This window comes from Poecilia latipinna, unplaced genomic scaffold (assembly GCF_001443285.1).
Source record: "Poecilia latipinna isolate Pla-1442-1.1 unplaced genomic scaffold, P_latipinna-1.0 Scaffold1147, whole genome shotgun sequence".
Taxonomy (NCBI): domain Eukaryota; kingdom Metazoa; phylum Chordata; class Actinopteri; order Cyprinodontiformes; family Poeciliidae; genus Poecilia; species Poecilia latipinna.
In genome coordinates this window covers 53,577-80,581 of record NW_015113763.1, presented here as the reverse complement: position 1 = coordinate 80,581, position 27,005 = coordinate 53,577, and the positions used below count along the sequence as shown (strand labels likewise).

At 38.8% G+C, this 27,005-nt stretch overlaps 1 protein-coding gene across 1 annotated transcript in view; it reads right to left on the bottom strand.

Annotated features, from left to right (window-relative positions):
• LOC106960030 (TOX high mobility group box family member 2-like) overlaps window positions 1-27,005 on the bottom strand; it is a 72,578-nt gene that overhangs the window by 5,055 nt on the left and 40,518 nt on the right. Inside the window, exons 4-7 of the mRNA XM_015052939.1 lie at window positions 8,907-9,137; window positions 5,013-5,093; window positions 1,855-2,241; window positions 1,318-1,457 (exon numbers count right to left, since the gene is read on the bottom strand). Coding sequence (XP_014908425.1) covers window positions 1,318-1,457; window positions 1,855-2,241; window positions 5,013-5,093; window positions 8,907-9,137 — 839 coding nt within the window. The remainder of the gene's footprint in view (window positions 1-1,317; window positions 1,458-1,854; window positions 2,242-5,012; window positions 5,094-8,906; window positions 9,138-27,005) is intronic.

Below are 27,005 nucleotides of genomic sequence, written 5' to 3'. Positions count from 1 at the left end.
AAGTCTTCTTAAAAGGTAGAGTCTCTGAGAACAGTTCTTCAAAATATAGTCAGTGTTTTCAGCACAGTTGAGCTGACTGTCCAGGAACGACCCAAGGTATTTAAAATTTGGCACAGTTTCAACAGGCTGGCCATCGAGAGAAACTGGAACCACTTTAAGGTTTTGTTTAGATCATTTAATTAGCTCTACATTCTTAAGAGAATGAAAAATTAATAATAAATAAAGACTTAGCGGTATTCTGATTTAGTAATGTAATTATATTAGTTGTGTTACCACCCCCACGCCACTAGAGGCAGTAGCAACCCCGAAAAGATGCGACGGAGGAGCAGATTTAGAAGTACACCGAAAGCTACAGAATTTGGTAAAAACTGTGAGCTTTGCTGAAATAAATAAAGACACAAGTCCAAATCCATGCGTAGAGTGGATCTCCTTCAAATTGCCTACCGATCTGCGTATCGGTGTATAAATGTGTGAGCTTTTGTGAGTGCGAATGGGTGAATGTTACTCTACTGTAAAGCGCTTTGAGTGGTCAACATGATGAGAAAAAGCGCTATAAAAGTTCAGTCCATTTACCATTTACCATTCAATCAGTGCTCCTCCGCAGCACTGATTGGCCAACCAATGCAACGTGATCCTCTGGAGCAAGTGATGGCAAAGCGGGGAAAGTCATCACGGCTTTACACAGAACCCCTGGGGTTCGATCGAACCCAGGTTAAGAACCACTGGTTTAATATAACAAAAGATTTATAATATAAATCCAGTAGAACACAGCAGCAAGATGCCATTCTTCGCTGCAGTCTTTCAACAATGAGTTTGGAGATCTTTAAAAATTTTTGCGGACACATCTTTACCAGAAATGGCAACAAATTTGTTTGCGTCTGCATGTCCTCTTCAAAGTCCAAAGTAGCGACACAATATTTTTTTTAAACGTGACACAAAATTTTTACTTGGTGACTGTCTGAAAAATATTCACTTTATTCAATAAAGCAATGTATGTGGAGCGACACATAATTGGATGCCGGCACTTTTTCCGAGCTCGGTAATAGCATTGTACTTGTGCTGCGTTGCTCATTTCAATTTCAAGAAGATGCTTTTCTTTAGCAGGTAAATTGCTTTTTATGATTAACACTGTCTGAGTGTCAGAGTGTGAAGCGAAATGGTTTAATGTAGATCACTTGGAAAATGAGGAGCTCTCACAGAGCTGCTTAGTATTCTCAACAGCCAGACGTCATGAAGTGCAGCAGAGTCGGAGCATTTTATCTTGGAAAAAAAAAAAAAAAACCTGGTGCTATGTGTTAACTGGTGTTATGAGCTTACCCGCAGTGGTTGGGTCCACATTCCCTGTTGCAGTACTCGCCATCCCAGTCGGAGTTCTGCCCATGCACTGGATTGGGTGCCCCTGGGGACTGCGAGCCCCCGACGCTGTTCTGGTAATCAGCCTGAAGATGGGAGAATCCCTGCAGAGGAGGAGGAGGAAAGGTTATACCAGCCAAGCGTTTGCGATGGCCAGCCATCAGGGTGTGCTGAGCCATGATCTGTTATGAGGCCAAACGATGTCAGTGGTCTATGTCGGCTGCTGCTGAGAGGAAAATGTCCATTTTCCTCCCTCCATTTGCTCTTATTGCTTGGTTAAAATAGTTCTCACAATCTGCTCCTGGACTGGAGATTTTATCGACTGAGACCGTTACATAATTAGTTAGTTTGGCCTAAATTATTAAGACAATCAAATTTCGACGGCATATTCCCAATTTTTGGCATAATAAACATGTTTGTGTAACAGTAATTAGCAAAAATCTCTACGTAATTACACAAATTCAATAAACGGGACAAAGTTTTATTGACGACTGCACCAACCTGTTGGCTGAGCGGAGGGGAATGCAGAGGCGCCTGGAGGCCCATTTGGTGTGAGATGATTGGCTGCGACTGCTGCATGCGGATTGGCTGATTCAGATGCAAGGAGAGCTGGGCGTGCGGGTGCAGAGGTGGGCTGATCTGGAAGGGTGCTGGGGGAGAGGCACTCATGCTGGGCGGGAGCATCTGGGACTGGCTGAGGGTCGGGCCCAGGGCGTGGCGCGGGGGCCCACCGTAGCTCTGGAGCTCGGAGAGCGGGAAGGAGCCCGGGGGGCCCAGGTAGGGTGAAGAAGACTGAGGGGGCACGCTGTACAGGGGCTGTTTGGGGGGCAGCAGGTGAGAGGATTGGCTGGTCTGCTGGGCACTTTTTGGTTCAGGATCATTGTATGTCTGCGGAATAAAACAATAAACATTAGTTTAGGTGCTAGAAAGTGGAGGGGATGACAGAGACAAATGAAAAACCATCATCAGGTGGAAAATTCAGCTTTCAACTAAAAATGTGTATTTGTGTAGATGCGCAAAAAAAAAAAAAACACGAAGCTTGCTCTGCTTCATGCTTCTGAGCTTCAAGCTTTTCTCAGCAATGAAACATGTTGAATTTAGAAATGGTGGCAGCCAATTGGAAACCATTATGAACTTTTCAGTGAGGACATACAAAGAAACTACAACTAATATCAGAGGGCAGACTATTGACTGAACACATTTTTTTTCCAGTATATATTTGATTAAAAAAAAAAGAAAAAAAAAGGTAAATATACATAATATAGTGTTCTGGCAACAGTGCCTTCTGCAACTGAACAATAAAATGTGATTCTCTTTGCTGAATCATTATATTCATAACTTTGTGTAACACTTGGGGGTCCTTTATCCGTTTCCCTGGGAGACAAAAAATACATTTTTAAAGATTGTCGTAGTTTTATGCCATAACAGTTTTTTTTTTGTTTTTTTTTTTTGCAATTTTATTTTAGAAATATTATTACTTTCAATCCTCAATAAACATAACAGATATTCAGCAATTGTCTGATATTAGAAAATTCCTGCCTGTTAAATGCCTGTTTTAGAGGTTAAATTTTGTCCTTTGTTAGAAAAAAACACACACAATTTGTTCCCCTCTCCCCATTCGGTATAAATAAATCAGTAGCTTCCCAGTAGATAAAAAAAAATAATACCTTCACCCAGTGGAAAACAACAGCTCATGAAATTTTAAGAGATTTGAACACAAACTAGCAAAAAGAACAAAAAATAACCCCTAAATATACAAACTTGTCAAATATTATGCCATTTGCATCCACACAGCCAAAACTTTGTCCATTGACCCTTATAAAGAAATTATTACCAGACATAAGCAATGTCTCATGTGCCACAGTTTATTTCATCTGAATATTGAAGTTTTAAAGTTGTAATTCCTGAGGACAAATCTTACAATGTTTCACATAACCTCGTTATAATACTACTTTAACTTTTAATCTTGAGTCAATGCCTTACACACTTAAAAAAAAACAACCTCAAAACCTCCACATTATTTTAATATAAATTGACATTTTTTTCACACTAACTTGCATCTCTATCATTTCTGAGCATGTTTATGATAACTCCCTGCTTGAGGACACTAGAAGGGTTCTTGCATAGGAAGCAAGAGGTGTCACCTTCAAAATAAAAGGTGATTTTTGAAAAATAAATGCAGCCTGTTTGGATTTGGGAACAAAATTGACAATTTATGAATGCATTATTTAGAGTCTTCATGAAGGTCATCAGAGGACATCCCAAGGGCAGGATGTGGCCCCATAGAGTCCAATTAAAAATAAAAATAAAAGTTTTAGAAATAACATGCTTAACAATGACTTTTTGCCTAAAATAATAAAAAAATATATAATGAACACTCACAATAGGAAGGTGAGAAAAAGTAAAGAGTTTTGATGCTGTTGTTTAAAGATAAATCTGAATCTACTAAAATCAGCATCAGCACACCGAAGCTTCACAGGCACCAGAGATCAGACAATCGGTTGTGATACTTGTTCGATATCCGCGATTCTGACGTTTTAAGTGGTTTGTGTACTTCACATGCTCACGATTGTAATCCAGCCATTAGAGGGCTAGAATGAACTCCGTTGCTTCAAGGGAGAAGGCTTAACTCCACCAAATTCCTGAAAACTTGACCTTTTGCTTTCAGGACAGTGAGCAGGTGCAACACCCCCGCCACCCCCTCCAGTCTCTCTGCAGGCCTCAGTGATGAGCTGTCAGATTGCTCATCTCCAGCCATCAGTGTTGATTAGAAGGTAATGGAGCCCATTTGTATGAATAGAGCTAGGGCCGAGGTAATGATCAATAGACTCCTTGACAGATAGATGGGAAAGGAAGAGGAGCACACACACGCGCACACACATGCACACACACACCTACACATGTGCACGCATACATATATGCAGGATCCTGGGCAGAGAAATGAGGCTGTTTGCCTGCAGAACAAATGGAATGACAAAAGGAATCTTCCCCTCACTATATTGTGTGTGCTGTTAATACAAGGCGGCACTAAACAATGCAATCCTGCTTTCCTTCTTTTTATCCCAGTGCTCTTTTTTTTTTTTTTTTGCTGGTGTATACGACGCAGCTTCGTTCACTGGGCAAAGAGTGTGTCATAGATCTGAATTAGCAAGAGGGTGTCAGAGAAGGAAGCAGCAGCAAGCCAATCATTGCCCGAGTTGTTTTGTGATGTACTTCCTGTTGTAGATGATGAGATGAGGAAATCAATGATCTAACGCATGACTAGTCTGCTGATGTGAGATAAGATTTTATGAGGATATACACTGTATATATATATATATATATATAGAACATGAAAGAACAATTACTTTTAATCGTGCAATCCTGAACGATGACATGGCCACATGCTTATGTGCTTTCTCTTTGTGACCTCTTCCTTCTTACCAAACACTGCATACTTCATTCTTAATGCATATTATAATTCCCTGTGGATCCTATGGAAATCAGGTATTGTTCCAAATATAGCTTGCTATTTTTGCATGCCCCCTCCCACTCCAACTTCTTCAACATCACAGTCTCAAACCATGGAGCACCTACACCCCCACCCCAGCCCATTAGCAAGGATTTTCCATCCAATCCATCATCAGTCTTAGCCAGGGCTTGTGTGTCATAAGCGTTACCTTGGAAACCAGACTGGCTCGGTACGCGGCCAACGCTTTCAGGTACTCTTTCTTAGCTGCCTCAGTTTTCCTCTTGTAGCCCTGCGAAGAAGAAAAAAAACACACAACAAAAATCAAAACAAGAGACGAGGGGTTGACATGCTCGTGAACGTGCAGAAACACACACACACACACACGCAGTATTTCTTTTAGCTCACTTGCTTAAACACCCTGGAGGTGCACACTCAAACCCACACACAAACATGTCCGTAATGGTTCCCTTTCCATCAGAGCCAATGGTACAGAACACCTCCATTTCCTCATCATGGTACTAATACTCCCTCATCTCAATGTGTCTCCCTCTATCGTAGCGACACATCATTTCCATTCCAATCCACCTAAAGAAATGGACTGGAACTTCTCGTTGTCTTTTGCTCTGCTCAGAGCCACAATAACATTTTCAGTGCGCTGACGTCTGCGCTAAACCAAAATGGTTGCCATCATTTGGTATATAAAGATCTCTTAAAACACTTTTTTTTTTTTTTTTTGCTTTCAGTATTGTTCCAAACTCCTGCAAGTACTTGTTGCAGGAATCTCACTGTGTTTAGCTTTAATTATGCTCAATTCATTTCAGCTTATTTATAGAGCACAAACTCACAGCAGATGCCATCTCAAGGCCCCTTACAAGACAAACAAGATCCAATTCAAATTTAAGCAAAATAGTCCAATTATATTGACAGATGACAGCTTGTCAAATTCAATTACATTCCATTTAAACACTAGTAATAATACAATGTGGTCAAATCCGGTGCCAATTGTTACAAAGGAAATATTCTAAGGCAGCACAGGAAATAGTCATGAACTTTGCAAATATTTCACCTCCAGAACAACCATAAAGCGGCAGACAGCGAAATTACACCACAAACTCGACTTAAGCCCATAAAACACATTCACAAAACGCAGTGCATGCACAGAATCAGGCCAGAGGCTTTTAACTAAACATTGTGTAAAAAACTGTAACTCTGTTAGAAAAAAAGACGAGAAGGAACCTCACCATTACCCAAATTCCACCATTTTGAACCGAGAAATCTCCACAGGAAGAAATAAGAAAATTTAAGAAAAATAAATAAATACTGCGCTGATCATAATGTTAATGTCAGAGGTTTGTTTTAAAGATATTAGCTCAAAAAAAAAAAAAAAAACCTCTTAGGAGGTTGGCACTAGCCATGTTTAAAATTTTGATCAAAGATATGATTATGTCATTGCTACAGGTAGGTAATTTCTGAACAGAATACACTTTTTTTTTTTTTTTTTACAAATTCAGCTGCATCTATAAAAATCTTATTAATGAACAATTTTAGTGCAGAAATTATCGTTGAAAGCCACTTGGTTTAATTTAGATGTGGTTTAGTAATCAAGGTTGTGGGTTAATTCCTTTCAAACCACACTTTGGTTGCTTTAACATAAGACATTTGTCACTTCAATCCATTTTCTGCAAGGAGAATCCAATGCAGAGCGCTAGGTCAAAACCCATAACCCAACCCTGTTATGTCCAAAGAACCCAGGCCTAGATTGTCAACAAAGGACCGGGTCAGCAAAAATCAAATTAGTTTTTAACTGTGCAATTTGTGTGTGTGTGTGTGTGTGTGTGTGTGTGAATATTCACATGTTAATATTCTAATTGATGCACTGAACTGAAAAAAACACAGGAGTGTCTAAACACCCGTGAAACACAACATTGTGATCTCCTTACAACCCTGTCATCATTAGCATTTCCTATTTATTACCGCAGAGCAGGGGTTGACATTAACTGGCAACAAAAGGAATAGATAGTTCCTCCTGAATAGCCAAAATGTCCTTCAGCTAAAACCAAGGAGGAAAAAAAAAAAAAAAAAAAAACATAGTTGAGGGGAGGGGATGGGGTCACTATTTGTGTATTCCAAGCAGGATCAAAATAGCAGGCGAGAAATATAAATAAAGAGAGGAAAAGAAAAATTCACACATTGCAGCTTGTCAGAGGGCCAATGAAGATGCATGGCGGGGAGATATCCGTCACAGAGGCGAGAGGGGGGGAAAGGAAATGGAACGTATATTGGCCTTTTGCTTTTTTTTCCCTTCATATTTGAGCTGGTTTTCGTGTTAAAACCTCGTAAGACATCCCTGTTTTGTGATTGTTTGAAGCAAACAGAGCTGCAGTGAGATTACAGATTTTTTCTTTTTCCTCTTTCATATGTGATTGTTTGCTTTCGCAGGATGCATTAGCGTTTGGCTTATGAGCATATTTACCCAGCGCAAAACATATCATTCCTTGTCTGCTGAAATCTCCCAAGGCCTGTTTATATTTTCCCCACATTGACCGTTTCAGGCTTGTAAAACGTCCTGGGTTGTTAGTCTCGGACTGTTTTATTGCTGTCGGTGCACGGAGCCCCTCCTCCAGCCCTGCCGCTCCCTCCCTTTGGTAGAATTAAATTTAGAAAGAAAATCATTTTAATGAGAGTCAGGGGAGCGGGGATAAACGGATGGATTATCTTTAGAAAGAGAAGAACTAGCTCATTAAGATGAGCTGTAACTCACAGCAACGTTCAGGTAATTACACAAAAGATAATGACAACAAAAAGGGGCTGCTCGTTTGTTGTGGCGCACGCCACCTACTGGTGGGAGGAACCTGAATATGTAGGCAGTTAAATAAGGGTATTTTGGTGAGTTTATTTGGGTTCAGCTTTACCAGCTGAACCAATACATTTAGAACCAATTCAATTAGGTACATCATGCCTCATATAAGCATACCTGAACCCTGTGGTTGTATTTTTTATTTTTCTTCATACTTCAGTTGCAATCAAGACATGATCATTTTTTTTCCCTGTCTATTTAGAAAAAAGTCGCTTTCACTTCAGAATTATGCGTGGCTCTACATAAAGCCCAGACGTGACAGTCTTCCATTTGCACTTAAACACAGCATGCGTTTGTGGGCTTCAAAACTTGATAATGGGTGCATAGCAGGCAATTTGTGCCACACAGACACCTTTTTTTTTTTTTCCCAGAACAGAGAAAGTATTAGATCTGCGAGATTTAAGTGAAAAAAAAAAAAAAAAAAAAACTGCACATGAAATATTAATATTTATGCAGGCTGTGATGTGAACATTTGCAGGATTATTCTACAAACTCCGACACTGTCTGATGTCTCTGAATCTGAGCGAGCCTCCGAATTTCTGCACTAATCATTATTCGTACTTCTACTTTAATGTTCGTAATTTGAAGCCTATATTTCCATAATGCTTTCTCGTTCATCTGCTTGATCAGCATCCTGTCAGACGACACCCAGGCATTAAGTTTACAATCTAGGTTTCTAAAAATTTGGACGTTTAGCGTTTAATCCTTCCTAAAATAAACAAATAAATAATGAAAAGATTTTTAATCCTTTCTGAGGTAGAATAGAAATCCAACGTACAATTGCAGTTAGAGACAACTGCAGGCTCTTCTATGACAAGAAGAAAAAGGAGTCCTGCAGCAGATGGTTAAGCTCCCTCTGAGCCCTTATTACAACATCATTGAGTCAGTCTGGCATTAAATTCATAGACAGAAGACAGCGAGACAGCCTATATTCCCAGAGGAATCATAGCAAGTTCTTAGAGACGTCTCCAACACCTACGTACCAATTATTTTGATAAACTTTAAAAGAAAACCAGTCAACAGCAGAGAACTGGCTTCTTGAGAGGCAATTACATACAATTGTAATACATTTCAGTATATTATGTTGTAGGAATGCAGCTTAGTGCTTATAGAAGTGTCCATGTTCACTATTTGGTTTCGGCTTTACAGTGTCACTGTTGTCAATGAGTTTCAAGTTCTGTTTTGGACGCCCCGGTGTGTCTCGGCCCTCTAATTCGTTCCTCCACATGCACATTTTTTGTGTACCTGCTTCTGTTCCTCCCCGAGGCTGTCCCACATGGAGGCCACGATCTTGGAGACATCTCCAAAAGTGGCGTTGGGGTTTTGGCCTTTGATGGCAGCCTGGGTGTCTCTGAAGAAGAGCGCGTACGCCGACACGGGCTTCTGTGGCTCATTGGGGTCCTTCTTCTTTTTCTTCTTCTGAGGTTTGGGCTTGGGCTTCATCATTTCTGCCGCGCTCCGCTTCTCGTTGCTTATCTGGAGGCGGAGAGGAACAAAGAGACAACCGGTTAGAACCTTCTGCTGATGATGCGGACTGGATGAGAAAAGTTTTTCTGACTTTGCAAAAACACACACGTACAGTATATACACACATGTAATCAATAAGTATGATGTTATCAGTGAATATGTGTAAACATTCAGACCAGTGCCATTAGGAACAATGCCTATTCTGAACACAACTACAACACAACTCAATCCTAACCAGAACCATGATGCCAGTCATAGCACTTAGTCTGATTTCCACCTCAACTGGTTGCTTTGAAGACTGCTGGACCTGTAATTGAAGTAAAAGTGTAATATAGGGATTATAAACTGTGCCTTGGGCTAAATTTATCGGGTTTGGTACAGTAAAATCAGTTCTTTCGTCCCCGCATATTAATGACACAGATCCCCAGACATTTATCTTGTTATTTTTAGGACCGCTCCGCACTCTGGCTTTTCCCTCAGCACTACAACAGACTGGAACAAAGGCTTATTTTAAGAAGACGGAAACCAATTTCCACACCAAATTTTAAGCCGTCGCTAACAAATATCATCTCCTTTCTCCACCTAGAGCTGTGGTGACCAACTTTTTGTTGCCACTTCGCCTAAAATTTTGAATTTGAAAGTCATGGGTAATAGGAAAAAACAAAACAAAATAATTACATGTTGTGATTTTTTTATTTTTAAGCTGCTCAACAATAAACTAAGCAGATTGTGTCTCCTGCACGGGCCACCCTGCACACCCATCTCCTGTTTTTGTGATCTTCTGAACAGAAGATTTCACAAGGTTATATTTTTATTTATTTATTTTTGCCTTTCCACTTTGGTGAGTGGATTACTTTGAATTCTGAATCAGATTGTGTCACACTGCTCTTGCCATGTTTTTTTTTTCTGGATTGTATCTACCTCGCCTCCAGAGCAAGATTTTGTAGAGTTCACATAGAAAAGATCATACCGCCTTCCATCGAAGCAACTTGTAAAATGTGCTTGAAAAGCAAAAGGTGAACATATTTCTACATAACTCCATTTATTGGTGTTTTAATGCAGTTGAAAAGTGGTTAGGGTCGATTGAATGGACATAGCAATTCCTGACTTTGCAGCGTCTTTGTTTAGGTAAAATTTGGATGTTGTCCAAAGACGAAACAACACAGAATTTTGATACATTTTCCCTTAGCTAAAAAAATCCTGTCTAGGCTTAAACAACCATAAACAACGCAGGTCTGATTGCACTCTTGGACATGGCGGACACTACTTCTTTCTTCCTGATTGACAGAGTGTAATCCACGGGCATTGCTTAGCTGTGTTGTTGTACACATGGACTTAAAATGATTTTTTTCCAATTAAATTTTGCAGGTTTTCTTTCTGGTATTGTAAGGCTCTGACAGCTTTTTGTTCTTTTGCTTGTCTTTGTTTTGTTTGTATTCATTTGATAATTGGTTTTATAAATAAAATAAGAGAGTAATGGACTACCTCAAAGTGAAAAAAAAATAAAAACTCACAAACTTGCACACATTTAATCTTAAATGTTTGACAAATAAAGATGCAAGATAAGATGATAGAGGAAAGGTTGTGTATCACGTGAACAATTATGGATACAAAAACACACAACGACAAAACACAAAGAGAGAAAGATCACGTTCATGCTCGTCTTTGTGCACGCGATATCAGCAATAACACAGTATGCTGAAATGTCTCCACATTTTCATAAAGCAGAACTACTTCCATCGGAGTAATGTGCTGCTTCATCCAATACACATGAATACATTTTCATTTCCAGGTAGAGTTTTGACTGGGAGTCAAATCCAGGTCACCTGATTCTGCTTGTGATTCTGTATGGAAATTGCCTCGTGTGCTCTGGAGAAACCAAGTGAAGTAAAGGATGGAATGCGAAAGAGGAGGAGAAAGACAGCGAGATGAAGGGAAAAGCTTGCCATTATGAGGAGAATTTTTTTTTTTTTGTCACTAAAAAGACATGCATAGGACAAATGATATAAAAATAATATAGATTAGAGTTGTAACAAGGTCTTGTGACCTGAAATTTCACATTAGTAAAATACCACAATATTGTCAAATATATGTAAGTCAGTGCTTTATGTTTAAAGCATTCTCTTTATAATTTGGAAACGGGGTGATTCGCCAATAGTTGACACCAGAATTATATTCCGTAATGCACTGCAGCCATGTTGGTTTTGAAACTTAGAAGCTGCGCAACGTGCTCCGGCTTCAGGAGCCGTTTGTGGTTCTTTCAACAGCTTGACAGCTTGTATTATCTTGTCTTATTCTGAAGTAAGAAATACGCGAGTGGATTTGTTGTTTTGAAGAAAGTTAATTGATAAAATGTTGCAATGGCACTAAAGAAACCTCCATTACTTCAAGCATTCTGTGTGAGTGATAGTAAAAAGAAGGATATTTCCTCTCCTGCTCCTCTGATCCAGGATTTAAAAAATTTCAAACAAAGAAGAACGCGTTTCGCCAAATCGTAGAAAAAAAAATATTTACCCACACATGTACCAAAATGCAACAAGATGACATTTAGAAACATTCATTTCCATCACGAGATTAAGTAACAACCTTGTTTTCTCCCATTAACTGTCATCTGAAACACAGGACTGCCTCTGAGAACGACATTGTTTCAGGAAAGCATTTGCCAAACACAAACTGCATGAAATTAACTAATCAAAATTCAAGGTTTGGGAGCACATTTGCCAGCTACAGAAAAAAAAAACAAAAAAAAAAAAAACAACAACTTCAAAATGGCTTTTGAGGTGTTCCTGAAATTAATGAACGTTCCCTCTCAGGGTTATGCCAAAGCATTGCTTGTCTATTTTGCAGATTACAGGTAATATTCATATTTTTATGCGTGTGAGGATATGCGGTTTCATTAAAAAATAATCACCCCTCACTTTTAGGCAATGAGGCAGAAGACAGGCGTTTGAAACAACATCTGTTCGAGCGAACCTTTGATGTGAAAATAGAATAAACTGACAGAGGAGCTAATGGAATGACAGAAAAAAAAGGGAGAAAAAAAAGGAGGATAAATAATCTCCAAGAAAAATTCACATGTATTCATATGGAAGGAGAAAGTAATGACACACAGCAGCTCACTGCTGCATGCAATCTACCGGGAGAATAAGGAGCATGGCTCTCTTTCTTATTTTTTATTCCATATTATTTCCTTGCTTATTATTCGACAACCACAATCATGAACTCCAATATGTACAGTAGAGCGCTGAGGAAGGCATAACGTTTCAATGAATCTTAAAGACTGGCAAAAAAATAAAATAAAATTTAATGAAGAACTTAGTGAGAAAAGAATGTTATAGTTAACTTCTTTATTTTTCCTGAAAGCCAGTTTCTACATGGTGAAAATTAGATTAGTAAATTAGTAAAATAAAAGTTTGTACGCATTTCCGCACATTTTATTACCTTTAAATGATATAAAACATCAATAAGTACAAGCCTAATTTTGCTTGGCTATATGTTTTACTTTTGAATTTAGTAAGAATTAACCTCCTGATGTAAAGACATGCAATTTTGTTGATGACAAAGATGTCCGTCAGCAATTTCTGAATTGCAGTTATCATTATTATCATTTGATGGTGGAAAAATAGCCTGAAAACAGCAGGAACATTATGTGTGTTCGCCTGTTATTTAGTTTGTTTTTAAAATGTTCTACGGTCTGAACTCCTCATGTATTTCATTCATTTTGCCCACCGTGTTGCTGCTGCGAATTCTGATGTAGTTTCTCATATTGTCAGTAAGGAGATATGCATCTAATCCTCTACTGCAATGAACCTTTATCGATCCAAAACCGAGTCAAGGCAAAGCTCTTTGATTCTGATGTGCTGAAATCTTGATACTAAATCTTGAAGCTTTAGAAACGTCAATTTATTCTTCTGTGTTTTTGTGTTGCGATGACTCAATCTTGGCATGCAATATTTCTTTCTTGAACAAACATGTCCATAACTTTCACTGAAACGTTTTTTTTTTTCTTTTTTGTACTTATTGAACAACAAATAAATGTCTTTTTAATTTAAGAGGGTAAATTAAAAAGAAACACTTTCCTAATTTTAATCCTCTAGTTTGGCTCATGTCTCAGACATGTCATGTTTTCCTCCAACAAATCAGTTGTCATAAATGAAACAACATTAGGCTCTTTCACATGCCAAAAAAAGGAAGTCTGTGGCGCCAGTAATAAACATTTATAATACAGAGAATTAGATGAGAAAGTGTGACTACAGCAGAAGCAAAACTGATATTATCAGATATAAAAATGCTGAGTAAAGTGTCATTTAGATGAAAGATAATCAAATTTAACTACTTCACCACCAAATGTTGCCTCAAGCTGCTGGTCAGTGACTGAAAGAAATCTGTTGCAGTTTTACCAGAAATTCATTCTCTGCTTTTTTTGTTGTTGTCATATATATGTGTCAAAAACAAAACAAAACAAAATGCTGTAAATAACATTGTTACGGCAGTCGTAATCTACATGGCATATTATTGTAGCTGCAACATGTTATTTTTCAGATTTAAATAAAACATGTTAGATCATGTTTAGAGTGTTTGTTTTACATTTACTGTAGCCTTTGTGCCACACAGAAGCAAAGACCCGTTTAAATCATGAAAAATCTGTTCTTGTAACATATTTTTTTATTGCTTAGCATATTTTAATTTCCTCACAATGTACTAGTAAGGATTGACCAACATTGTATCACATCATTGCAACGTGTTAAGAAAATTCAACAAGAAACCTTTCCTATTTTTAGTATATAGTATAATATATAAATATGTAAGTTAATATATAAGAGTAAATGTTGATACGAGTTCCTGGTCCATTTTCTGTCGCTATAAGTTACAAAAACCAACATGTTTTGGTTAATTTCAGGCTACAAGTCTGTAATCGTGCATAACAGTAAGGAACATGATTGATTCATGAGTATGTCATTCGGGGCCTACATGTGATTTATGGATGTGGGGATCGTCGTGCTGGAGGACACCATTCCCATCAGGATAAAAATGTTGCATCCAAGAGAAATATTGATCACTATGAACAACTTTGTATTGATTCAAAGGACACGTCCCCCTGCGATAACAAGTGGACTCCAACCACAAAGGCAAAGTGGTTGCAATGGCGCAAAGGTGTAAAAGCCTCCGCTTTAATCTTGAAGATAATATTGTACTAAACTTTCACAAAACCTAGAGGACAATGGAAAGCAACCAGATGATCGACTGAAGTCCGAAGTGCTAAAGACGGACAGACGCTTCTATGTTGTATTTCTATACTGTGAATGATAATGGCCTCCTAGAAGGTGAGAAGGGCAGCCATATCTATGCAAGTGCTAACAGGTGATAATGGTAATTTAATAGACTGATAACATTATTTGGTTATATTGATGGTCCAGCAAAAGAATCTGAATTAATTTTTTTTTCCACCTTGGTTGCATGTATAAACTATGTTAACTTTTCAAAACCCTTCTAAAGAAAACACACTACCTAAACACAATATTATAAAAAAACACTCTACCTTTGAACACTGCACTAAAAGGTCAGCAACAGCACATGACGGTTACCAGGTAAGACCAGAATGTCCTGCACAGTCTAAATTTATTTTGTCCACAGCTTTCTAATTTAGCAGCAAAAAATTGAACTACAGTGTCAGCCTTTGCTCGCTCATCCCATCAGCGTTTCTGTTGTCTGAGAGAGAAAGAGATGGAAGGGATGGTAAGTGGAGAGAGAGAGAGACAGAGAGAGGGAGACGGGTAGAGATAGAGCGGAGGAGGGGGTAGCTGTAATTCTGAATGGACCGAGCTGCACTGGCAAGACAAGATTAGAATTGACAGCCTGATAACTGCATCACTATCAAAACAGCAGAGGGAACGAGAGAAATAGTTTGAGGCTGGGAAAGTGAGGAAGTGAAAGCAAGTGAGGGAGAGGTAACAAAAAAAATGGTGAGATGAAATGAAAACGAGGCACAGTTAATGCAAAAAAAAAAAAAAAAAAAAAAACATACAAATATAGGGAGAAAAAGACAGACGAGAACAAGAATGATGCACAGACCAGCCAAGGTTAAGAGAAAGGAAAACGACACAATAAAAGGACGGAACAGTCTGAGAGAGTGGAAAAGTGCCTGGTAACAACAACGTTCTTAATATGCATTTTAATAAAGATCATCACAAACAGTCACAGGCAATATGGAAAGTGCTTCATGGAGCAGTGGTTTTTAAAGGCCCATAAAGGCAAACAGGAGCGACTCCGGGATGATGAGCAGATACAAAGAGATGGCCGTTACACCAAAATGAGCCGCAGATCCTCAACATGGGACTGAATCAAAACCGAAGCATAGTTTCATGGACATCAGACTAAATGGTTATAAAAATTAGGATCACCAATAAAAAAGCATAGGAGCAGGGGTTGTTAACATTCTACAATGTTGTTGAGAAAGCATCACTATAAAAACACGCGGTGGGCATCCTTTCGTTTTGTGCTGGGGAAGATTTCTGGTTGTTCAGTGGTCTGAGGAATAATATTTAATATATGCACGTCTTTCTTTAAAGCAGCAGTTCAGCAAATCCAATCAAAGATCACAGAAATCAGGACACAATGAATTTCAAAATGTTTGCTTATTTAGTCAATGCAAGATCACTTGTGTGTCAAACTCAGTTTAGTCTTATCTTCCTAAACCTTCATCATTTTGTCTACAGTGAATCATTTAAGAAACTGAAGGGATTTTTTCCCCCTTCACTTTTATTCAGAGTAGAACAACACGTGACAAACTGTAAGAATGCAAAATGCAAAATAAAGACACATCCGTTTTTAAGTCTTAAACATGACAACACAAACAATGCATTTTAAGTTTGCCATCAACAATCAGTACCCCACACACTCAGCTGCACATCTGCATTGTCTGTAAGTGCATAAAAGTGAACTTTTTATGCATCCAACACTATTTTATATGCAACTTCCAGCCAAGTTTGTATTTCTTTCTGGGCAGAATGAAACACTTTCTGGCACAAACACCTTAATTCATCCCATATGCGAAACATTCATTACTGGTGCAGAATTTAGAGCTCCTTAAAGGTTGCCATGACCAGATAAAAAATGTTACTACTAAAGGCTCAACCTGCTCAAAAAAAAAGAAAAAAAATCACTAATGTCAGTTTTCAGTTTCTGCTTTGAATTCCCTAATAGTTATTTGATCACGTGTAGTCACTTAAGCTGGATACAGAGTATAGCACTTTCTTTCCCAGATGGCCAAGTAGTTAGTAAGTACAAAAATAAAACTGTGAAAAATGATTGTGACATCACAGCAAAAGAAAATAACATCAGACACTGTTGAGACCACTGAAGAGCTAAAATTAACAGAGATTAATGTTAGATTAAGATTCAGTTTTTATCTGCATTAGCAGAGTGCAAACGGCCTATTTTTTTTTTTATCATTCAAATTAAGACACTGCTTAATGTAAAACTTGCGATTCAAAGTGCACCTGTATGCGACGTCGTAGAAACCAGCTTTCATATGAAAGTTTGGCAGTAAGTGCTGAGACCATAAACAAAACTGCAAAGCTGTTTGTAACTCTGATCGGCTCTGTAAACTAAACGTGCTTGTTTATCCCCCCATATGGGAACCAAATTTTTGAAGTTTGCTATAAAAGTAGTTCTTTTAAAACAGTTTGTCAGCAAAAAAAAAAAAAGGAGTTGAAATAAGCTTCCTGCGAAACATTTTCCTCCCCCGCCTCCCTGCGATCGCCTTGTCCTTGCATATTTCCATCACCTTCTTGACATCAGTCTAGATGAGTTAAAATGTGCCTTAAAATACACGCAGCGCCCACCTCATCTGGAAGCAATTACAGCTACAAGTTAAACCGCCCATCTGTATGCAATAAGCAGAACTACAACAGATTTCGGAGCAGAACCAGGCTCTCATCCAGAGAGCAGCACTCGTTAAATGAAAACACAGTCCAGCTCAAACAGTAATGAACCGGAAGTCCAGATTGTTGATCCTAATCTAAAAGACATAACGGGGCTGCGAGTGGGACTCACATAAATCATTAAAAGAGGCCGCTATAAAAATTTCTAGGCGGTCCTGATTTTGTTTGATAAAAAAAATACACAAGATCTCTCCGACGTGCGGTACGTTGCTCAAGCTTACAGACAGCAAGGCTGGCAAGAGTTAAAATCTGGGACTGGCATTCTGATTGAAACGTAACCCCGAAGCCACTGCCGAACTCAGCTGCTTGATTCATTTGACATTAGGAGATGACTGACAGCTCAGAGGAGCTCCTCCCCGCATGCTTTGCCTAACAACATTGGACCCACTTAATCAGTCTAAATTGCAAAGTCGAGGCCCTTGTATTTGGTAATGTGGTGAAAACAGTGGCAAGTGAGAGCTAATTAGATTAACGGTAGTTTAACGAGCTGTTGGAGGGGGGGCCCCCGCAGATTGGATTTTAATAAATACGCAGCGGCAAAAAGCATCTGCTATGCACTTCCTGGCTCTGCTGGCATCCTAATTGGCCCCAGTGGGTTACGGCAGCTCAGCAGTACGTGGTGCAATTTGAGGAGGGAGGGGAGGGCGGGCAGGGGAGGGGGGCAGGGGCAAAATGCTTATCTTCTTTTCAGGTAAGTCGAAGAAAAGGAATAAACAATATGCCTTTATAATTGTTTGCATTTATTAATAAGGTGCTGCCAATTGCGTTTGAACGCTAATAAAAATTTCCCAAGACTTCAATCACCAAGCAACCTCCAATGAAATGTTAAAGCAAGGGGAGAAAATGTCCTGCGGTATAATTAAAGCACATTTCTCCGGTGTTTGTTTTTTAAGATGGTGTGCCCCCACGATGAGGTCTTTGCCGGGGCAAACAGCACAGAAAGGAAAAAACAATTAATCAAACATGAATGAGCGACCATTGCAGGGTTATTTCCATAGCAACAGCCTGAGGGGACAACTTGAACCCTTTAATGTTAGCTGGTGATGTCTCTTTGTAAACATGTGCACAGCGGGGGGAGAAAGCCAATGAGAGAGCCTGGCAACAGAGGCATCACAGGGCAGCAACCTCTTGGTATCAATCGAAGTTTCCATTATGTGCTGGAAAGGACTGAAAGGTACACTAAAAACATTGTATTGTGGCCCGTTTGGAGATGAAACGCAGGACAGAGAAGACGCTGGTGAATGTCTGCAAATATCAGAGTTTGGTGAGCAGATTTTGTGTGGAATTAAAACACAGAAATGATTTAGAAAAAAAAAAAAGCCTTATGTTAGAATATACAACTGCATTTGAGGGTATAAAATGTACTTAGGTTTTACATGTATAATTATTGTCGCATTATAAACACAACATCAGTTTATTTTGTCAGGATTTTCTTTTATATCACAAACACATTTAGCACCACACTTTTCACACTATGTAATTTTGTGCTGCTGCATCATTGGAGTATAAAGGGATGCATGCATAGTATCCGTGTTGTTATATGTCACCTGTTAGGAGCAACGGTTAAAAATTTATACCTGTTATCGATGCTTATTGGTGTGTAACTCTCCTTTAATAGACAATATTAACACAGATTTTTCACAATTTTTACAAATAATCTGAAAAGTGTTGGGTACTTCAGCTATGGTGAGTAAAACATAATCTAGAGTCACTGTTAAATAGCAAAAAGCTTAAGATTTAATGTCGACTCAAGAGTTATCTCCCTTTCATGGGATGAAAATAAGTTGAAAAAGGTGGATAATAGAAAGGTTTGGCAGTAAGTGCTGAGACCAATTGAGTAAATGATTAATGTTGTCTCCGCTGAGCTAAGGTGTTTTACACAAACTACCTGTTGTCATGGTAATGGTAACGTTACATATGGTAGGTATGGATTTCCTTGCAACGTGTCTTCACAGTATGTGCCAGTACAAGGAGTTGGCAGCAACTTCCAAACTAACCTGTTTTTATTTAACACTGCTATCGAGCAAACATTTGCAGTAAATAAACTACAGCAGTTTAGACATAGAAGGACATTTTCTCCTGTTGAATGTATGTTCAATTCATTGACCAAGGACGTTGGTGAAGCACGGGTCAGCTGTTCATGTTTGGAGTGCCGCTACAATAATAACCACATAGATATATCTCAAATAAACTGTATTAAAACAAGCAAAACAAGAAAAAAAAACCCATTAAGATCTGACATCTTTATGGTTTGACATCTCCTCCAGCCATAATTTTGGGCTATTTGGGTCTTCTGGACTCTCTAACTCTTTTCCAGTTATACTATTTTGTGCTTAACAAAACAAACGTGTTGCACTCATACTTACAGTTTTCTGTACGCCATGTTAAGGGACAATGCTAATTTATATGTTCCCCGTTGAGGGTAGGAGAAGAAGGAAAACACTGAAAATAAATAACAAAATTATTTTAATGAACATAAATGCTACTTTTATATCTTCGGTGTCCCTGTGAGATACGTTATCTAAAATAACAGCATCATTTTCTTGAAGAAATTCTTAAAAAAGATGCTTTGCTGTTGCATTTCTTCCTCTGCTCATGAGCGAACACAGTGGTCTTCATCTGCCTTGTGTGTGTGGCGCCACCCTCTGGTCGGGAGTAGTATTGTCTCTGTTGGCAGACCCAGTAAACACAGTCCCAAAAGTCTGGGTAGCACTGGACGTCCACAGTGAGTCCTTGAGGACCGTCTGCATATTTGATAATATTTCTAAACTTAGTGGTCGAGTGGGAAGTAAATATATTAATTCTCAGCATGCTCTAAGATAATAATGCATCTTTAGATTAATTGATATTCAAAATAATTTGGTGCACTTTATGTCAAATTGAATATTCTGAAAAACATAAACAAGTGAAATGTTCATTTTTAGAATTAGACTTAAGAATGTTTCTTTGAATTCATCGCCTAGTTATTTTTACATTGTATTCAAACTAGATAGCATGCATCCGAAGAGAGAATGTTTATTTGTGTAAACAGAGATTTGAGGCTTAACTTCGACTTAAGGTGAAGGACCAAAACCCTCAACGCTGAAACAGACAGAAACAAATATAAATCATATTGCTCAAAGTTTAACATCTCATTTCAGAAGCCTCATGAATAACATCTTTCATACGGAAAGATGATCAGTTTACCGAACCTGTAACAAGACGACTCTTCCTGCTTCCAGCTGTGAACAACAACAACTCAAGAACCAAACGGCACAAACAAGTTTCATCAAGACCGTCGGTTGCCGTGGCTGACTGTTGTTTCACATATTCCCAGATGGTATATTGGAGGAACTGCTGTCAAAGCAATCTGCCTTCTTTGTCCACAGATGTGATTAGAAAGCAATAAAAAATCTTCAAATTTGCCACAAGAATTTTAAAGTAATGAGGGAAAAGTATGAGCTGAGGAGAAAATAGAGATTCATGCTTAGAAACTAACCTGATTGCAGGCTAAAAATGTATAAAGCTCCATAAGTATATAGTAGAAGGATGGTAATTCAGTTAACCGCAAAGCTCTAAGCATGTAAAAGGAAACAAGAACATATAGTTCTCGGCGGTCAAAGCTCAAGAGTCAACAACCCCTGTAAAAATCAGTTCTCAGTCAAAGCCAGAACAAAATCTCTCTCTCTCTTCTTTTTTTTTTCTTTTTAAACTGCCACGCAGCTAGTGTTTAGAAGCATTTGGAAATAAATTTATAAAGTTTTTTCCACTTTCATTTTACAACCTATTTATCAATGAGTCCTACAGGGAGGGGGGGGGGAGACATGCCAGCAAAAAAAAAAAAAAAAAAAAAGATAAAGAATGCTGGCAGAAGCAGGTATCTGTGACTTTCTTGGCCCAGGCCTCGTTGGGTTCCTTGGATGAGAGTAATGGCTTCTTTGCACTGGGCTGCGTACTGCTATTGTAGAATCACAGAGCGGCTAATTGAAACAAATGACTCTAATAATGGGACATTATCCCCACAGGCTGGCTTTGTGGTGGGCCTAATTAGCGTTGCGGTGGAGACGAAGAGGACGAGACACCGACGTCGAGCCCTCTGAAGGAAGCAGCCGAAGCCCTCTCATGGTGGCCAGTGAGGGGCCTTAACGTGTGCAGAAGCTCTGGGTTTTATCAAGGAATTGTATGAAAATGTTAATATATTTTAGTTAACAATTCTTCCGATATCTCTCCAATTCACTATGGATTTCCTCCAAAAACACAGTTCAAACCTGAGAAGTAGCTAATTTACAATTCTGAGAAACATACAATGGTTTACAATGAAGAATAAATTGAATTTCAGTGAAATATGACTGCTGACAAACAATGTTTTGACTACACCATTGTTCCACTAATCATTTAAGCACTTCTATGGGTTATTAACAGTTTTTTTTTTTTTCCACACTGTTGGTCCTTCTGTTTTTCATATTGATGCGCCAATAGCCCGTAGCTAATGTGACAACCGCGGAAGTTGTTCTCCAGATATGTATTAAAATCTGTTTATGTCAAGTCCTAATTGTTTACACTTATACACGATGATCCCAGAAAGTCAGACATAATGCAGCATTTGAATCTTTGCAACCACGCCGGCTTAAATATTCATTAGTTTTAACAGTTGCCTAAGGTTATTTGATATAGAGTCATGAATATTCATGATTCGCAGTAAATGTGCGCTTGTTTTTTAATGCTCAGTCCGTTAATGCTCGTCTTCATTACTTCATTCTGCAGCGCGAATAATAAGGAACAACAAAACAAAGCCTTGCTATTTTGAAAGAGCAATTCTCTTTGGGAGCCCATTTGTTTGGAGTATAAATGAAACAGGAGAGCCCCACCAATTATCTCGCTGTCATTTATTTTGACAGCTACAAGACACATTGTTCACCTCCGCTGTGGAATGTGACACTGAAGGGCATCTGTCTTTTTTGTGAAAGGAAAAGTCATGACAGAAAATATTTCTGCTCTTACAAAACATGATTTATCTAGGAACGTCGCGGAGATGTGAGCGAGAGGCAGCAGAGCAAACAGGTCATATGGGATCTGTCTAAAGCCTGCAGTGGAAAAAAATTGCTCTTTCAATTATGCCTCAGAAAGAAGAAGAATAACAACAACATTTAGTAATCCAGAAACCATAGGAAAACTGGAACAATTATCATTTCATATGTTACACTGCAAATATGTTTCTATTTAAAAAATTCCTTACTTAATAACCTTTTTTTTGGCATTTTTGGGCATTTTTCACTGGTTTAATTTATAAGTGAAGACCATCGGTTTTGTCACCATCTGGAATATGAAGTAGAAATTTGATCAGTTGGATAAGCAATCAGAGATCATCAGGCATAATAAGCACAACATGCAGCACAAATGGTGCAAATACAACGTAAGATCAAGCAGTTACCAACGGGGTTGAAGCTGAAATCGGAGACTTTTCGTCAGATATTTCAGCAACAAGAAATCTTAGTCGATTCTGTTCACACAGTCGTTTCTACAACTACACGGCGACTCGCAAGAACAACTTCCTTTTCTTACTTTTACAAAAAACAGCCTAAAATATAGACACCGACAAGAACTTTATGAGACCGACTTAACCTTATTTATAAAAAATCACAAACTGAAGCACCAAACCAATATCCAAACCAGTTACGTTTATTGCTTGCATTACATGTCCCAGAATTGGCTGAAATTGTTATTACATTTTTTAAACACAGCAGGATGTTAAGAATCTCTTAGGAAGGTGATGCCAGACAGACATCACCCTGCCAAGAATATCCATTTAGAACCAAATATTTCAAAACAAAATCCCCACCAGGAGTCATCCGAGTTAATTTACACCATATACTTATAAAAACTGACAGCCGCTTTTTAGGCAGCAGGGGTTTTTCTCCCCCTTCCAGCTCCAACCAGCCTCATTACGATCGTAACGAGGAAGGGGCTGGTCCACTGGTTCAATATTTAACACACTGGCACTCCTCACGTTTCCACATTTGGGCTAACAGCTCCTCAAAATCTTATTAGTGCCAACTGGCGAGGGCTCTCTGATATTTATTTCTACGTTTTTTGTTTTTTTTTTTCCCTGGAAGCTCCTCCTCCGCATGCACCGCTGCGCGAACCTGAACGACAGGGAGACTTGTTGAACATGAGACCCCTGGGTGACACCTTTTACCCCGGCACCGAAGATGACAGAAACACTGAAGGCTGCGGGCGAGACGGGAATTCTCCCTTGGCAGCGAGTACTCGCACAACAGGCTGCTACATTTCACAGCAGCCAGTCATACAGGACTTGGCTCTTTCTGCTTCGGTTCAGAGAGGCTGACAGAACAGGTCAGCATTTGGGAGAATGCAGAAGCGTCTCTGACAGACAGCTCTATAATCTAAAATGCCAGCACCGAGGCTCCACCTTGCTGCACTCCTGCAATTTGAAGCTGTTGAAAAGCTCAAAACTGGCAGCGAGAATTATAAAGAAAACGATGCAAAGAGGATCACATGGAAAGAAATGAACACGCATACAAACACAGGTGCTTCTTAAGTAATTAGGACTTAATCGAAGTGTGAATCTATTTCTGCAATTAAACTTAAACGGTAAAAAAATAGATGCATTTAATAAGTAGGGGGTGACATACTTCAGGCATTTTGTAATGATTATGCTTCCAGCTTTAACTCATTTTGCATGCATTGCTGCATCAGTGTGGAGTTGCATGGAGGCTTTGGGGTTAAACATCTCCATGCAGCTCCACAGCAAAGGGAGGCATAAAGTGCTCTAACATTTCCTGATAAATTGCTGTGCTAATTTTAGACTTGATAAAGCACAAACCAGCACCATCAGATGCATCGACTTCCTAAATCCTCACTTACTGTGGAAACCTCACACTGGACCTGAAGCATCTTTCTGTACCAGCTCCACTCTTCCTCCTGTCAGGAGTCTTCATTTCCACATAAACTGCTAAATTTACGTTCATCTGAGAAGAGGCCTCTATTTGCTTTCCTTCCACTCAACTATTTACTAGTTTGGACATATCGCTCTGTGAATGAATGCCAGAGTTAACAGAAAAAAAATGCTTAAAATATCTATCTGTACATAATTTGTTTTTTGATTTTTATCACAGAAATAAATTAACTTCTGCTAGTAATTTTGTAATTTATTGGGATGCACCTGTATCTCCATGTTGCATTTGTAAGAGGCCAATATTTTCCCTCTTTGTGGAGTCATAAATTTCATTAAAAAAAACAGAACATTTGACTGACAACACCAAAGAACATACATCTCCTTCCTCTAGATCTTGTCATTTTGTCACCTCTAAGCCAGCAGAAACATTAAAAGCTACAACGGCAAACACACACGCATGCATACACACACAAATATATATATATATATATATATATATATATATATATATATATATATATATATATATATATATATATATATATATATGTCCGTGCAGCATGATAGTCAATCCACTGCTCTCAATCCTGTAATGATTTAACTCTGTTTGCTGTGGGATCGATGCATGCTGAAAAAGAGAATCCCAAAGCAGGGTGAAGTTTACAGAGCTTTAGCCTCAGGCTAAATGTTGTACAAAAACCAGCAACAACATCCCATGAGATGAAGCGTATCTGTTGCTCCAGCTGAGCTTGTACTTGTAGGAGGCTTTTAAATGTGTGCTGAAGGATAGCTGCTATTGAAAAGACGTGTATCCTTAAGGTAACGCTGCTTTATTTTCAGTCTTCTTTTTTTTTTTTTTTTTTTTGCATCAGAAAAAGGAATCTGCTGAATGATTAGGGCTCAGGTTTTCCAGCTATCTCCTCCAATTTTCTGAGGTTATTGTACGCTTTAGTCAATACCAAGAGAGGAGAGGGGCTTTTTTTCTGCTTCGTTTCTGACCTCCGGTTTCATTGAGAGCCTATTTCCATCCCCCACTCATTATTCTTTAAGCATGCAGCATACATAAATTCAATCTTCCTTATTATGCCTTTATCAGTACGAAATTAAGGTTAATTGACTTTGCTGGGGAAACATCAAATGAAACATCCCTAATGGAAGCAAAATGAAAATAACGTCATCTCCAATTGCCTTAAAATATTTCTCAATACACAGCCCAGTTTCCAATTCCTCAGCCTCAGAAATAAGCTCCTCTTGTCCCGGGAGATAATAAATGAATCGAACCCCCCACCGCCCTCCGCAGCCCCTCCCTCTTCCTTATCGGTCATCTATTTTTCCAGAGTAAGCTATTACTTGCCGTGGTTGCTAGGCAACAGGAAATATTAATAGCAGCTATTATTAGCCAGCCTCTGCAAGAGTAGTACTAAAATGTGGAAGTGGGAAACATGAATGTGTTACATAAATCTCTGGACCTTTCTCAGTGTGTGCAAGTCTCTGTTTGTGCAGTGATTTATGGCAATGACGGTTCATTTATGAGAAAAGGGGGTGTGAAATAAGAAAATGGAGCATTACCCTGAAGGGCTATTTGGAAATAAATAATTGCAAAGGTGAAACAAAAGCTGTTTAGGAAGCGGCTGCTCCCTCCGTGTTTGCCTTCAAAGAGTTATTTACCAAAACGGGGCACGTTGTTAGGCATTATCTGAAATTATGTAAGAGCAAATTGAAGCTGAAGAAGGATGCATGGTCTTCTTTTATTTGTTTGTTTGTTTTTCAAAAATACCGACAAGTATTTGTGTTGAGCCTATTTTACTTGGATACCCCCAAATGAAATCCGGTGTGTCACAAAAATGCCATTAGAAATCGACCGAAACTTTTTGGGCTCAAAAAACAAAATAAAAAAGAAAAAAAAAAAAAAAAAAAAAAAAAACTGAACTACCATGAACACCACATCCTCACTGTGACACCTGTGGTGGTGGCAGCATCATTCTGCGGTGATGACTATCTTCATCGGGGATAGGGAAGCTGGTCAGAGTTAATAGAAGAATAAGTAAAGCTATTTAAAAAAAAAAATAAAATAAAATCCTGGTTAACAAAATGATCCAGGCTCAAAAGTGTGGTGAAGAACAATAACCCCAGACATGAGGTTAAAGCTGCAATGGTGGATGCATCTACACATGCATTGCTTTTTTAATCAATTTAACCTTTCATTGATTTTAAAACCCACTATATACATACTCGCGTGACCTGCATATTTAATTTATACAGCAGTCAATGGCCTAATCCTAAAGGCCTTCACCACCACCCACAATAAGAAGTGAGAGAGAGAGAGAACAGAAGAAGAGTTTACAATTTATGCAGTTTGATTCTGAAAATCACATAAGATCTGATTAACAGAGGATAAATGCCAGGGATGCTCACATTAAAGCATAAATATTCATTACGGAGGGGAGAGAGAAATAAGTAATATTTATGTCAGATGAAAGTATATAACGCTGAATAATTCACCACGGGGGCCATCTATAATTCATCCGGTTCGATTCCATGATTAAAGCTTTTGAACGTGTTCGCCAGAGGTGTTTACATGTTCGGTCAGAGGCATGTTTAACATAAAAGATAGTCGCTGCTCTGGTAGGGCTGGTGTCGGCGGCGTCGGCGGCGCTGGTGGTGAGGCGGGTGGCGAGTATACACTCTGAATCTCTTTGAAAAGAAAAAGTAGCTGACGTGGAATATCCCGCATTCTCATCAAGAATGTTTGGTTCGAAACCCGCTACCCAGCTATCCCGATGAAATATGTAGAGCGGAGTGCTGCTTCTCCTGTTTTTCTGGAGATTTTATTTTTTCTGGGTATGAATTAGAAAAGCTCCGCCGTCAAGGTCGGCGTTCCAAGGAAGAAGCGGGTCTCTCTCTGTGATTAGCAGGGTGCCGTTTACAGAGTTTGTCTAATCTTCTTCTTTGGCCTTCAACTGAACACTTTGACTCTCTGACAGGTACTTTTTTTTTTTTTTTTTTTTTTTTTGTTCAGTTGTTTTTAAGAGCCGAATA